This window comes from Rhea americana, unplaced genomic scaffold, assembly GCF_003343005.1.
Source record: "Rhea americana isolate MKP2758 unplaced genomic scaffold, rheAme1 scaffold_69, whole genome shotgun sequence".
Classification (NCBI taxonomy): domain Eukaryota; kingdom Metazoa; phylum Chordata; class Aves; order Rheiformes; family Rheidae; genus Rhea; species Rhea americana.
The window spans coordinates 4,014,488-4,027,477 of NW_028186856.1; the positions used below are offsets into that span (position 1 = coordinate 4,014,488).

Here is a 12,990-nt window from a genome sequence, read left to right on the forward strand (position 1 = left end):
TTGTGYAGAATATGTGATAGAAAAATGTCTTTTGAAGAGTACTTTGAGGGGGTACTTTCTCCTACCTGGATATAAATGTTAAATGTTTTGCGGGCAGGGTAATTTTATATAACGGTGTAAAATGCATACTCTGTACAAACTAATCATGTTTTCTTACTGTTGCTGTTTGTTAGGTTAAATTGACCTCCTTCATGCTCACCTTACTGCTTCTGCTCTGACTTGCCTATCTCCCATTTTTCTCTCCTTTTTATTTTTTTTAATTTTTTTTCTTCTCTGTGTAGGTATCCCAGCCTCCACAGGAAACAGTTTAGACACCCTTCAAGATGACAATCCTCCACATTGGCTAAAATCTCTTCAGGCCCTCACAGAGATGGACGGCCCCAGCGCAGCGCCGTCACAGACGCACCACAGTAACCCCTTCGGCACACAGATCCCGCTGCACAGAGCCAGTTGGAATCCCTACTCCCCTCCTTCAAACCCCACCAGCTTCCACTCCCCCCCACCAGGCTTTCAGACAGCCTTCAGACCCCCCAGTAAAACCCCCACAGATCTACTACAGAGCTCAGCGCTGGATCGTCATTAGGAAAGGAGGAGAAAATAAAATAAAATAAACGTTAGAAATGCAGGAAGTGTCCCGCCCTGACTCCTCCCCATGCCCACCTACTGTTCCTCCTCATATCTTTCTTTCTGAAGAATCCAGTTCCTGATCAAACTTCCCCCCCAAATGCAATGCGATCACAGGGTCATGACCGTCTCTTTTTGTTACGTTTCTGCTGAGCCAGTGTTTGAAATACACTGTTTGAAATATTTCCTAAAACATTCTAAGAAAAAAGAGAGAGAGAAATCAAAATGCAGTCTCAATGCTTAAAGAGAATATTACTGTCTTATGTCTTTTGCACATGAGTATTTCTGCATAGTGGAAAAAATGTCAATCTACAGTAGGGAAAAAATGCAATGGAGAATCAAATGCAGAAACAGGAAAAAGGTATTTAATTTAAATGAAGTTACTGAACATGTGGGGCAAGCAGTGGCCTAGCATTTATTTTGCGTTCAGTGTGGCACTACACAGGGAAATAGCTTTTTTTTTTTTTTTTTTTGAAAGAGGGCCTTTATTATGTCAGTAAGAGGTTTGACATGAAGTGTGTTGAAAGACAAAACATACTTATAGCTATGAGTAACTGGCATGTTGCTAAAGAGTGGTTTAAAGAGGGGAGAATGGGAGAATAAGTTTCTTTTTTTTAATTTTGGCTTTAGATTTAAAGTAAACTTTAATGTTTTAAAAGTATTCACAGATTTAATACCTAGTGTATACATAATATAATTATAAGCAGCTGAAACACGAGTGATATTTACTTCAGTCTTTCTGTCTCCTCTGTCAGTCTCTCTTTCTTTTTTTTTTAAAAAACAAAGATTCACCTGATAAGGGCACTCTGGGATAGCACTGCATTGGGGCCACATGATCACCATCAGGAGCAACCTCTGACCTCCTCTGCCTGCAGCTTTTACTTAACCCTGTAGTTTCTGGACGTTTGTGCAGTATTGAAAAGACAGGAAAAAGAAACAGATAAAATAAACATGGTTATAACCTGACGCTAAAACTAAAACCAAGGAAATGTACCTCTTTCTTCAGAATTAAAACTAAAATCTTAAATAAAACAGAACTTGATGATGACTTTGTGTTTGCTTTTCTTGGGTTTTTTTAACTTAATTTTGGAGTACAGTATATCTATATGTCCTTGCAGTTGTTTTCTCCTGTTCATCCTAAACTGGAGCTACTTYTACATGGAGATTTACTGGAGATTCAAGGTATGGCATTGCATGGTAACATCTGTATTGGAGAGGAAAAAGTGTATGTATCTTAAAATTAGGGATTATGTTTTCTTTACTCATAACAGCCAAAGGACATCTGTGCTTAAGTCCTCCTGCCATCGTTTGAAATCTAAAGTGTGAAAGACTTCTGTGTTTACCCTTAATTAAAGGCCTTGCCACTGGACAGGTAGCAAGGTGTCTGAACACGTGGCAGAGACTGCATGTTACTGCCTACAGCTTTGTTTCTTTCAGCATCTTGAGTCAGATAACTGCAAAACATTTTCACTCTGGAGCGGAACATGTAGAGTTTGTAACACATAGGAGACCTCCAGTGGGATCTTCCACTATAGCCAGAGATCAGTTTTGATATTTAAAACCTATAACATTTCAATTGAGATAGTGGATTGAAATATTTACTGCATAGCTCATTAGAGAGATGGCYGAGAGTCTGAAATATTAGAAATGTCTGCGCAGAAGGGTTTCTCATGTGAGCTGTTTAGTTTGTGCTGGCTGCCATCTGAAGACGTTTGCTGGTGGCAGTGGTGAGGAAGGGACTCTGCAGCACTGAACTGTGGGCACCTAATACACAGAGACTGGCTCCTAACTGTGTTGGGACTCRGAGCAGAGTCCTCGTGAATCCCTCACTGCGTAGGGAAACCAGCCTGCTAATGTCAAGTACTGCGTTTGGTGCCAGAAGTTACTCTGAATAGCCTGCCTTATAAAATGCTACTTGTTGGTGATTGCTTACTTTTGCTGCTCTGTTATCCGTGTTACTAGTACTATTTAGCACTGTCTGGTAGCTGAATGTACTGGTTTTTGGACAGGCATTCTTGCAAATGGAGTTCTGTGCCCTCGTTACTTGGAAGAAGTATACACTGTTCCTGTCCAAAAAAAAAAAAAAAAAAAAAAAAAAAGTGCTTTTTGGTGTGTGACCCGAACAGCCCTTGCTTGCACAGTCCCTTACTGTAATCAGGAAAGTGCTTAGTGCTGTAGCAGCTTTGACTGTGGGGTGGGAGCGCCCTCTCCCGTGATACAGCCTGCCACCCCGTGGCCTCAGCCGTGGAGGAAGCGACCCGGTGAGAGCCACTGTCTGGAGACTGGTGAAGATGTGATGGATTTTTGCCCAGTTATTGGTGACAGACGCTTTTGAAACTTTAACACTTCTCTTTTAGCAGATTTTGCTTCTCAACCCTGAAAATAAGCAGCCTAAAGTAGCTGTAATCATTGTCTATTTACAATAGCAATTCATGAAGCTGGAACCTTTCCAGTTTCTTGATCTAGCTTTAAGTTTGAGATGCATTGAAGGAAAACTCTYCTTGTGGACTGTTGCCCTTAGAGAGAAAGCACTTTCCCAAGCAGTCAAAGCCTRTTTCCCACTGCTGTACAATGGTTTATAGTTACCTAAAGACAAACTATTAGCATTAAGAAAAGGCTGACCACTGGAATTTTTTTTCTTGTCCTCCAAGCTGAGAGTTCTAGTTGGGTAACATTAAGTACCGTAACACTAAAACATAGCTGTGATCAGATTTATGGGGAAATGCTATTCTTGGACAGAAGTGGGCAATAATACTGCGAAGGCAGCAGTACAAAGGGTGGACTTTTGCAACTTCTAGCCTAGTTTTATCTACTGTCTGGAACAGATGTTCCCTGTTCCTGGTTGGGAAACTACTTGGCATTTCACTCTGTTCAACTGTGTAGGGCTTTATCAGTTTCTCATAGATTTTTTGTTGTTGTTGATGGACTCTTCCTATTACAAGAAACACTGTAGAGGAGCCTTTATTGAAAGGAGAATGCYCCTGTGGCTGCTTTGTCCATGTGATTTATAGTAGTACATCATCTGTTGTTTTGTAGGTACTGTATGGACATGTGCAACTCTTTCTTGTTAGCCAAGAACATGCTTGACTAAAAAGGTGGYGACATCTAGACTGCATAAACTTGAAGGAGAATGGCTTGGACTCCTACAAAATGAATAAAAAATCTGTGTTGCAGGGAGATAGGAAGTTGTTAGCTGTGAATGTGTTGGTAGAAGAACTGTTTTCAAAGGGTTGCACTGTAAGTGTAGTAACTGAGCTCAGCAGCTCTGGACTGACATTAAAGGTTCATGGCTGCTATTTCTTTTTTTTTTATTCTGGTAAGAGAAAGATGCTTCTCAGGAGTACAATGCCACCTAGGAAAGTTGAAGAGCCACTGCATAAGTAAGGTCATCTTTTTATAAACTTCGTTTCCTATTTGTGAGTCAAGCATGAGCAGGTATGTGCCCCTACAAATGCAGTGTCCCAACAGGGCTGCTGTAACCATACTTAAAACACSATTGCCAACTTCAATGACTATATTTAATCATGGATTTGAACAGTAGTTTTCTAGTTCTTGAACTCCCAATGTTTGTGTTTTCCCTCTTCTTCCTCTCACCACCGTCATAATCTCCACTCTCCATAAAGTTTTAACAAAAGATACTCATTTAATCTCAGGCCTTCAGGAGATAGGATTTTGGGGGAGATTAGTCGTTCTCAGACTACTGATTTACARATCTGAGAACTGGCCCTGCTGCTGTTGAGATTTATTTGGCTTGAACGTGTTTTTCCTTCCATGGTGAGATTCACTGATTTTTTTCCCCCCTCTCCCTCTTGCAAAGGAATTTAGAAAAATACACTTAGAAAGGTTGTACAGCAGTTATCTAACTGCTTCTTGTTTGTCCTTCTCAGGATGCATGGAGTTGTGCCTCAAGTTACAAAGCAACTTGGATTTGGTGTTGCTCCCTGGCACGTGTGAATCCATCAAGCAGAAAGTAATGTACTGCCTGGGACTCTGAGGAAAAACTGCAGTGCTGGAATAAAAATTGTTACTTCTCAGAATTGAGGTATGTCAACAAACATTGAGAGGTKGCATAGTGCTCTAAGAATGAAGGAACTGGAGCTGTCACCAGCACTTGTCAGAGGAGTCATGGGTGTGTGCTTGTAATGAGGAGAATGACCTCTCCCTGAGTCCAGCTTGCCTGCTATTAGTGACATGAATTTTTAGCACTCACAAAGCAAAGATGAAATGTGAAGTGCTGTTTGTCATGAATGTGTCTCTATTAAGAACACTTGTTACTTTAAATCTTCTGGTGCTATGTGGCTGTATCCATTACTAGAAGTGCCTTCTACTTGGCTACTTCTGTATTAAATATTCAAATTGAATGTGCCTGTAGCAACTGTAAGAACTTGCACTACCTTCTTTTGGCCCAAATTCCAGCATCTTTCTTTTCTACTGCTTTGAAGTGCTRTAGTGATAGAAAACAGCTGCAGGTTCTTGTCCACCTCTTGGGTCCTCTTCCATGTATAGCTTTTGCTATAAACAAAGCTCCAAAAGGGGGAAAAGGTAAAGTGTCATTGTAGCTTTAGGATAGTGTGCTGAGGCTATACCTTTTCTTSCACTCTGATCTATGTGTGAGAGCACTGTGTATGAACAAGATCATCCTTCCCATCTTCCTTCCTTTGTGCATTTGTCTTTGCCCAAGACCCACCGCTGTTGTGTTTACATGGCCAGATGAAATTCTTGCCAATCAAGTGTAGGGAGCTTAAGCCACTTATTGGAATGTAGGAGTCTGACATTCTGCGCAGCAGAGGTTTGAGGTGAGCTGGGTGATCCTGGCAGGAACAAGTTTGTAGCTAGTTTTGCTAATGAAAAGGCCCAGGTTTAGGAAGGTGCTGATGCAGTGATCCTAGATKTGGTAAGTCATTTGAATGAAGAAGTGTTGTCATCGTGGAGGGAAAATATATAAAGTCCTCAACATAAGCCATCTGTGGGAGAGGTGATCTGCCTGACCTCTGGTGTTCAGTAGGAGCCCATCTTTTGGAATAGTACGAGGTACAGTCCTTGTAGGATACAGTCATCAGGTCGTTACTGTTGCTTTCTGCTCTGAGATCTTGCTAGATTACTATTTCCTCCATCTTTCTTTCCTCTAAACCTCAGACTCATAACTTCAGCAAACTCCTCTCCATTGCAGAGATGCCTGGGAAGAGGCTAGACTTACAGACTTACTTGCTTTCTCTCAGCAYGGTGGCTTTTCAAATGGCACTCCAGAAAGCTTGTACTAGCAGAGGTCTCTGCTTCCCCCCCGACACACACACAACATCACAATGAATATTTTCTAATTCTTCTACAGAACTGGGGATCTCATGGCTTTTTATATTACAGATCCCAGCATTCACCTTGCCCACATCTTTAGAGATTGGGGTTGCTGGCAGTCATGGAAGGGTGATACTCTGAGCTCAACTTAAAGAATTTAAAGTTGTGACCAAGACTTACTCATCTGTTCCTAAACAAACATGCAGGCTGCTGCTTCCCAGTGTGGATTTTTACACTTAAAATCCAAATTTAAAAAGGCTGAACGTGCATTCACTGTTTGTTCAGACATGCTGAGTGGCCAACAGCTGCCTCCAAGATGGTCCAAGGACAGAGTATTACATGAACCAGCCTTGCGCTGCCTCTGTCCCTCTTTAAACCCCTTTGGGCTTCAGCTTCCTTCTAGAGAGGCCAGGATCTCAGGCAGCTGTGGTTCCCTCGTATGGAGAAAGCCAGGATCAAGAACGGTGAGAAGCGCAGGGCCCTTCTTCGGTGAAGAAGGATTAGAAGCTGGTTCCAACCACAGAAAAAGCCAAAATGTGGTCAGAAYATGTGTCATTATAAGCTTGTGGTATTGTTTTTCTTCTAGTTTACAAATTACCTCAAAGTTTCTACATAATTATCTTTCCTCTCCTCCATTTTATGCTGAACAAATGCAGATGGTGAATTCTTCCTACTTTGCTCATGGTGCCTTCTCTGTGCGAAGCTGGTTATGGCTTTTCACAGCCTTAACTGAACTGATAYTTGCTGTAACAGTCCCAGGTGAAAAGAAATTGAGATAAAGGCTGGGTAATTAATATGAAAACTTGTGGTAGGGCTGGGCTTACTGCCCTTAACCCATCTTTATTGGCTTTAGTTTCCTGTAAGTCTGAGGTGAATTTCTAGGAGGTCCTGTATATGTTGTTCCCTAGGGAGGAGCTGTCTGTGTAGCTAAGACTGTCAAGGTTTTGGGATGCAATTTTTGTGGTAGAAAACTTGACTTTTGCGCGCACACACACACATATATGAAGTCAGGAAAATTTTTCAATAAAACTCTTCAGTTTTGTCAGGAAAATCTTTTTTCTTTAATGTCAGTTGATTAAAATGCTTGCTTTGATTTGGCACTTTTCTCAGCATGAGAATTTACTCTGTCATTTTTTATTGAAAATGCTAACGTTTTGTTATGACACTTCAAAATCAACATCTTTCTGGACATGCTTGGCGCTAGATTTTATATTTAAAACATGCATCATTTCAGTTTGCAGTGAAAATAAATGTCAATCTCTGATCTTATGTAGCAAAAAATCCCCTACTTTTGTTTTTAAAGCCTTATCTGGATCCAGAAAACAGAGAACTCCAAATTTATCCCAAATGCATTTTTTGCACAAAAAGTCTCCTTTGAGAGAYGGGGAATTGTAGTGAATTTTATTTTTTGCTTTAAAGCTTGGTAGGGGAGAATAAAAAAAGGGAACGGATGTCAAAAATATCATTCCCTTCTTTAGTTCCCCCCCCTTTTTTTTTCCTATTTCTGATTTAGTCTCTTAAAAATAGTTTCTTTCTATATGAGCAAGCTATTTGGCAGCACTGTTCCCAGGACAGAACCTGTGCTGAATCCCCAGCCATAAAATATGTGTTAATGAAGCATAAATGAAAACATAATCTGTGAATACAGTACCCATGGGCATTCTACAGTACCAGTGATGGTTAAAATGCCCATAGCATTATATCTRCATTTCACCGCTGGTGCCTCTGAATAGAGAGCACGTACTCGGTGCAATCTCACAAGCCTCAGGCAAGTGATTGCAGAGCAAGTTGCCTTGAGGCAGCGCTGTTCCCCTCGCTGCAACTGGGTTACTAATGCAAGAGGGCCAACAGAGATTTCCCTTGTCAGAGCAGAAGTTGCTCTGCTGGGCAATCCACCTGGGCCAGTTTGGCTGTGCTGGTACGTGCACTCGCTCAGAGGTGCCCCTGGGAGGGGAGTGCCAACCTGTGTGCAGTGGTGTTGCTTGTTTCCATCTGGCTCCCAGCCCTGGTTTGTGGCATGGAGRCAGTTTTCCTTTTCCTATGCTCTCTTCTGTGTGTGACTGGTTCAGGTGGATCAATGCCATGGTATTGAACTGGGAGCACTGGGCAAATCGAACATTGGGCTCCCCCAGTGGGTCTAGGCAGGCTGTTGCATCCAGCCCTGCTGCTCACTGGAGATGTCCAGAAGAGGAGAGGGAGAAGGTAAAGTTAGGACATGAGCCTGAGGGAAACATGGAGTAGGTGGTGTTTTTTCTGTCTGCTCTGCAGTTTCAGTTGCTCTATGAAAATGAAGGGTTTTTCCTTCTTACAGTGCAGTGGCTAATAAATGGTCATTGTGGGTGTCCTCTTCTCTTGAAAATGATATGTAAAAGCTTTGTTAACATCTGTTCCCTTCCCACCAAAAGTCAGCCCCCAAACCAGATTTTATGTTGCTTGGTAATGTGAAAAGAATACTTACGAGGTGGAATGGGGAGAGATTTCTTTATTGTTATTAGAAATAGCAAGAATGGTGGTCCCAGTCCTCCCCCCAAAGAGAAGCATCAGGGTTTCTGAGGATGTCTGCTGGTGAGTGTTGTCCTTWTCAGAAAGACGTGATACCTTGAGCCTTTAACTAAAGCTTCTTGCCTAAAAATGTAATGCAAATATTGATGGAAATAAAGTCAGCAGCTGAAAACTCCTTGTAGCAGGGTAGATTGAGTATCACAGTTTACATCCTTGCGCACCGGATGGTGATGTTGTTGGCTCATGTTCTGGGTGCTGGTTCTTATTGCATCTCTTTGGGCTGCCAGCACTTGTTTTGGCTAATGGAGTAGCAGCTCCTGAAATGAAAGCATCATCTCTCTGTGCACAGGCAACACTGTATTACTGAACAGGCCCCACATACCAGATTTRCTCTGAATGCACAGATCTGCTCTCTAGAGCTAAGACGGAAGGGACTGAGGTGTCCTGAAGCTGCTCGATACGCTCTGCATGCAGCGCATGGAAATGCGCCTATACATTTCCATCCAGAGAAGTGTGGACAGAAATATGGGTGTCATTGCTCTCTGAATGCAAATAAGGACACATGCTAGCTCCTCAAGCACTGCTGTAGGTCCTGATGCACATGATTTGAATTTTTAATAGAAGAAAGAAGAATAAACCTAAAGATCTTTTTCAAACATGCTATGTCCTTTATATTAAAAATAAATTCATGTTTTCCTCTTGACTGACTGTCTTTGCACACTTGCCACTGCATTTTGCAAATCCAAGATTGTGTAGAAATGTTGAGGATAAGGTGAGTTCTAAACAACAGCAAAAAAATCTTTAAAATCTCAGCCTACATTCAAGTGCAATGAATTGTAAATGCTTCTAATTATCTAATGACACAGACTCCTTGTTCCTGGTAACTGGCTGTGTTTACTTTCAGCCTTTATAAGAACCCTAAACAGAAAATCAGACTCTTTTATGTTTAAAAAGTAAAACCTGAAAGTCTATATGTGCTTATGCTATATTTTAACCAAGAGCTGTTCTGACTTAGCTTGGTATTTTTTCACTAAAATGAGGCAATAAGAACCTTGTAACTTAGGAACTTTTGTCTGAACTGTGCACTTCTGGAAATGGGGCAGGGGGAAGGATTATATCAGAAAGCCTTTCAACATGAATTGTCCAGTCTTCTCCATTTGAAAACCCAGGTGCAGTAATTGGATCTTGTGAAATTCTTCCCTGAGCTCTGCAGAGTGTCAAGAAATTGGTGTTTTTTTTTTTTTAAGAGGGATTTAATTTTTTTAAAAAGTTGTGTGACGGTTCAAATTTTCAAACTGGCCTCTCAAGCTTGTTTAAGAGATTATGTTCCTCATAGCCTCTGTAATAGATGGGGAGCAAGTCCCTGGGGAGGTTGGCATGGCCAGGCATTGCAGACAGGAGTATGTTGCTTGGCTTGTGGAACAGCTGACCATACGTGGGGACAGAGGGCGGCGTGCCCGGGCACAGCATCGCCGGCGGGAAGACCAGCGTGTCAGCGTGTAGGCTTTGCATGGACAGCTTGGGCAAGTTTTCTGGGCTCCTGTTAAAGGCAAGAGGGAGAAAATAAAATCAGAAAAGGACGAAGGACTACTAGGTGCCCTCAGGTGGGCTCAATGAGGCTGAGTGAAGGGGAGCTCTAGGCTAGTGGCAGGTTTGTGGCTCTTTCTGGAAAAAGAGCTGGTGCAAGTGTTTCCTTGCACATTAGTGTTAGGTGTGAGGTGGAGAGCTGGGTGGGAGAATTTCCCTACAGATTTGTTTTCTAAGCCTTGTGTAGAACCATGGAAAATGGGCTGTGACCTGCAGAGCAGGCTCCTCCATTGCATAATTTAGTAACAGTTTATTAAAACATGCAGAGCCCAGGCAGCAGGGGCCCTGCCTCCAAGCAAGGGCTGTGGCAGCTCAGTGATGCCGTGCTTTAGCAGAGACCAGGCTCAGGAAAGGAGGAACTCTTGCTGTGTAGGAGGAGGTCTGTACCAACACCCAGTCTATCCTCTTGGGACCATGCATGAGGGGGTCAAAAACTCATGTGGCTTAGGAGCAGTGAGATTTAACAACCTGAGTGGTTAGTCAGGAAACGGCTCTCCCCGCAACGTGAGCGGTTGCATGGGGACCATCAGGCCACTGCCTGCGCTGGCCCCGGGCTCTGTGCTCAGCCGTACCTCTGGAAAGCTGGATTATTGCAGCCTGCAAATGCCCCTGGGAATACAGAGCTGGAGAGGGCTGAGAGGTGGTAATCACGCCGGTGGTAGTGTGTTAGTCTCCCAAATGCAATCTTCCTCCTCTCTAGGGCTGCGGGATCACGTTTCCTTCCTCCTCTGAATTTTCTGCCATGTTGCTGCCTGGAAGGGAGGAAGAGGGAGAGATGTGCATGGATAGGTGCTTATATTTTTTCAGGGCTGGCTGCTTTCCTTTATTCCCTGGAAGCAGTTGGCATGTTTCGTAAAGCAAGGTGTTCGTGGGGGTCTGAACAGGCTGGTTTCAAGCCCTCCCTCCGCTCCCAGAGGAGAGCGTAGGAGCCTCCGCGCTTTGCACAGCTTGTCCAAGGAAAGCCAGACAGTTGTGCTTTCCTGGTCCACGGCACACTGGGCACCGGTTGTCCAAGTCCTGCAGGAAGGGAACAAAGAGCTGTGATGGACTGGTGACCTCCAGCCCGCTTAAGAAGAGCAGGCCGGAGAGGAGAGGTGTGGATGAAGCCTCCTGTGAAACCAAAGCTTGCAAAGCCTCCACGTGTCCCTCGGCATGCTACATGCTCTCCTCTGCCACCAGTGTTTTCTCTTTCTGCTTTTCGCTGGAATGATGGCAACACTGTCCTGCCTGGTGGCTCTCCCTGCAGAGCTGCTTGGCCTCTTGAGCAAATCCTGTCGTTTGGGCAGAAATGCACCAGCTTTGGGAAAACTGACGGCTCAGTGGTGAAGCCGGGGGCAGCGCTCTGCGTCGGGCGGTCAGCATTAACATTACTACAGGCTCCTCATCGACCCTGGTGTCAGCCACCGTTGCACAGGAAAGCGGGAGGAAAGAGCAGCCCCATGGTGGGATTACTGCTTTCCTCCCTAAATTGGAGTTCACTAGTTTTTTGCTGCACTTGGAGCTTTTTTCCATGCTCCTGATCTGCAGCAGTTCCCACAGCAAGGCCGTACTTCCCTGCTGCAGAGAGGGCTGCRGGCATTTCCCTGCCTTTCTCTCTCCTCTTTCCTGGCCTCTGGTAAGCATAGTTCATAGTTTGTAAAATGTATTTCAGCAACTATTTGCTCRGAAAACTAAACAGAATCTCGTATTTTTGCAAGAAAAATCCTTCCTGGAGAAGGATGCTCCTCCTTTGCCCTGCTGGGCCGTGCGCTTGCTGTCGCGGTAGCTGAGCTGCGCGCTGGGTTGCTGCTGAACTTAGCCTCTCTCTGGAAGAAGACACGGATGTTCCCACCGATCGGTCTCCATACGTTGTCTGCCAAGTTATGTTGCCTGCTTCCTCCCTCATGGGAGAGCTTTTTATGCATTGGCAAACTAGCAGCTTCTCACGTACCTCGACCTTCCTTGCAGGCTGCTTGGCTACAGGAGCATCTCAGCTGCCAGGGAACCCCCTGCCAAAATCCCTGTCTTCCTCACTGGGGCTGAATATAGCTTTGGTTTTGGACAGCAGTTTCATTTTTTCACGTGTGCTTGTGTCAAGCTGCATCTAGCTTTCTTGTCACCCTAGAGCGTGGCTTCTGGGCCAAAATGCTACAGAGGTGTGAACTGCATGGGAATGTGGGTTCAAGAAACCATGCAGAAATGCAGCCACGTTTGTGGATCTGATGCCACCGGAGCATGTTGTTCAGCAGATGGCAGCACCGGCTCTTCTTTAGCTCAGGGAGGCCCTGTCATGTCATCTCTTTCCCCCTCCGCCTCCCCTGCTTGGACTCATCAGGACAGCGGAGGTCCGATTTAAGAGGCAGATAGTGTAGCAGATGGGAGAGATCGATGCAAGCCGTGCAGTAAAGAAGGAGACTAGGACTGTTTGCAGAGACCCAGATGAGCTGCRCCTGGTGACCACAGGTTGGATCTCCCCCCCCACACCTCAATACCCTCCACAAGGGTGGCAGGTTGCTGCCTTGGGCTGGAGAAAGTTGCTCTGTCTGTGCATGGGACAGCCTGGAGTCAGGAAACCTAGAAGGTGACTTGTCATCATCAAATCTGACCGGCTCTGCGGGGCAAAGCTGTGTCCCAGCAGTTTCTCCCCTTTGTCCTGTGTAACTGCAAAAGTCCCCACTGAAACCAAGTGACTCTTGGCAGTTGCCACTGCCTCAGTCATGATCTCTTTTCCACTAAGCTTGTAGGTGGTGTGACAACCCCACACACCCTCCACCCCAAATGCTGCTGCTTGGGGTGGAGCCCCTGCCCGCTCAGCTGTCAGTCTGCATGCCCAGGGCCTGTGCTTTGCTATGCGGGGCAGCGAGCTGCAGGACTGGACCCTCTGGAGCGGCTGGTCTGTCCTGTGCAATTGCTATACAGCATAGCAGAGGGCCAAAATTCAGTGAGGGTGGATTTCTTTTACTTTTTTTTTTTTTTTTTTTTTTTTTTTTTTTTTTTTTTTTTTTT

At 44.4% G+C, this 12,990-nt stretch overlaps 2 protein-coding genes across 7 annotated transcripts in view; one reads left to right on the forward strand and one right to left on the reverse strand.

Moving 5' to 3' along the window:
- CNOT4 (CCR4-NOT transcription complex subunit 4) overlaps positions 1-1,672 on the forward strand; it is an 81,803-nt gene extending 80,131 nt beyond the window's left edge. For all 6 annotated transcript variants that reach the window (XM_085321265.1, XM_085321264.1, XM_085321269.1 and 3 more), the window contains one exon: positions 282-1,672. In XM_085321265.1, the coding sequence (XP_085177391.1) occupies positions 282-583 (302 nt within the window). In that variant the 3' untranslated portion in view covers positions 584-1,672. The remainder of the gene's footprint in view (positions 1-281) is intronic.
- Positions 1,673-9,698: 8,026 nt separating this feature from the next.
- Positions 9,699-12,990, reverse strand: part of LOC146586454 (uncharacterized) — a 9,542-nt gene continuing 6,250 nt past the window's right edge. The window contains exons 4-5 of the mRNA XM_085321320.1: positions 10,578-10,757; positions 9,699-9,958 (exon numbers count right to left, since the gene is read on the reverse strand). Of these exons, the coding sequence (XP_085177446.1) occupies positions 9,709-9,958; positions 10,578-10,757 (430 nt within the window). The 3' untranslated portion in view covers positions 9,699-9,708. The remainder of the gene's footprint in view (positions 9,959-10,577; positions 10,758-12,990) is intronic.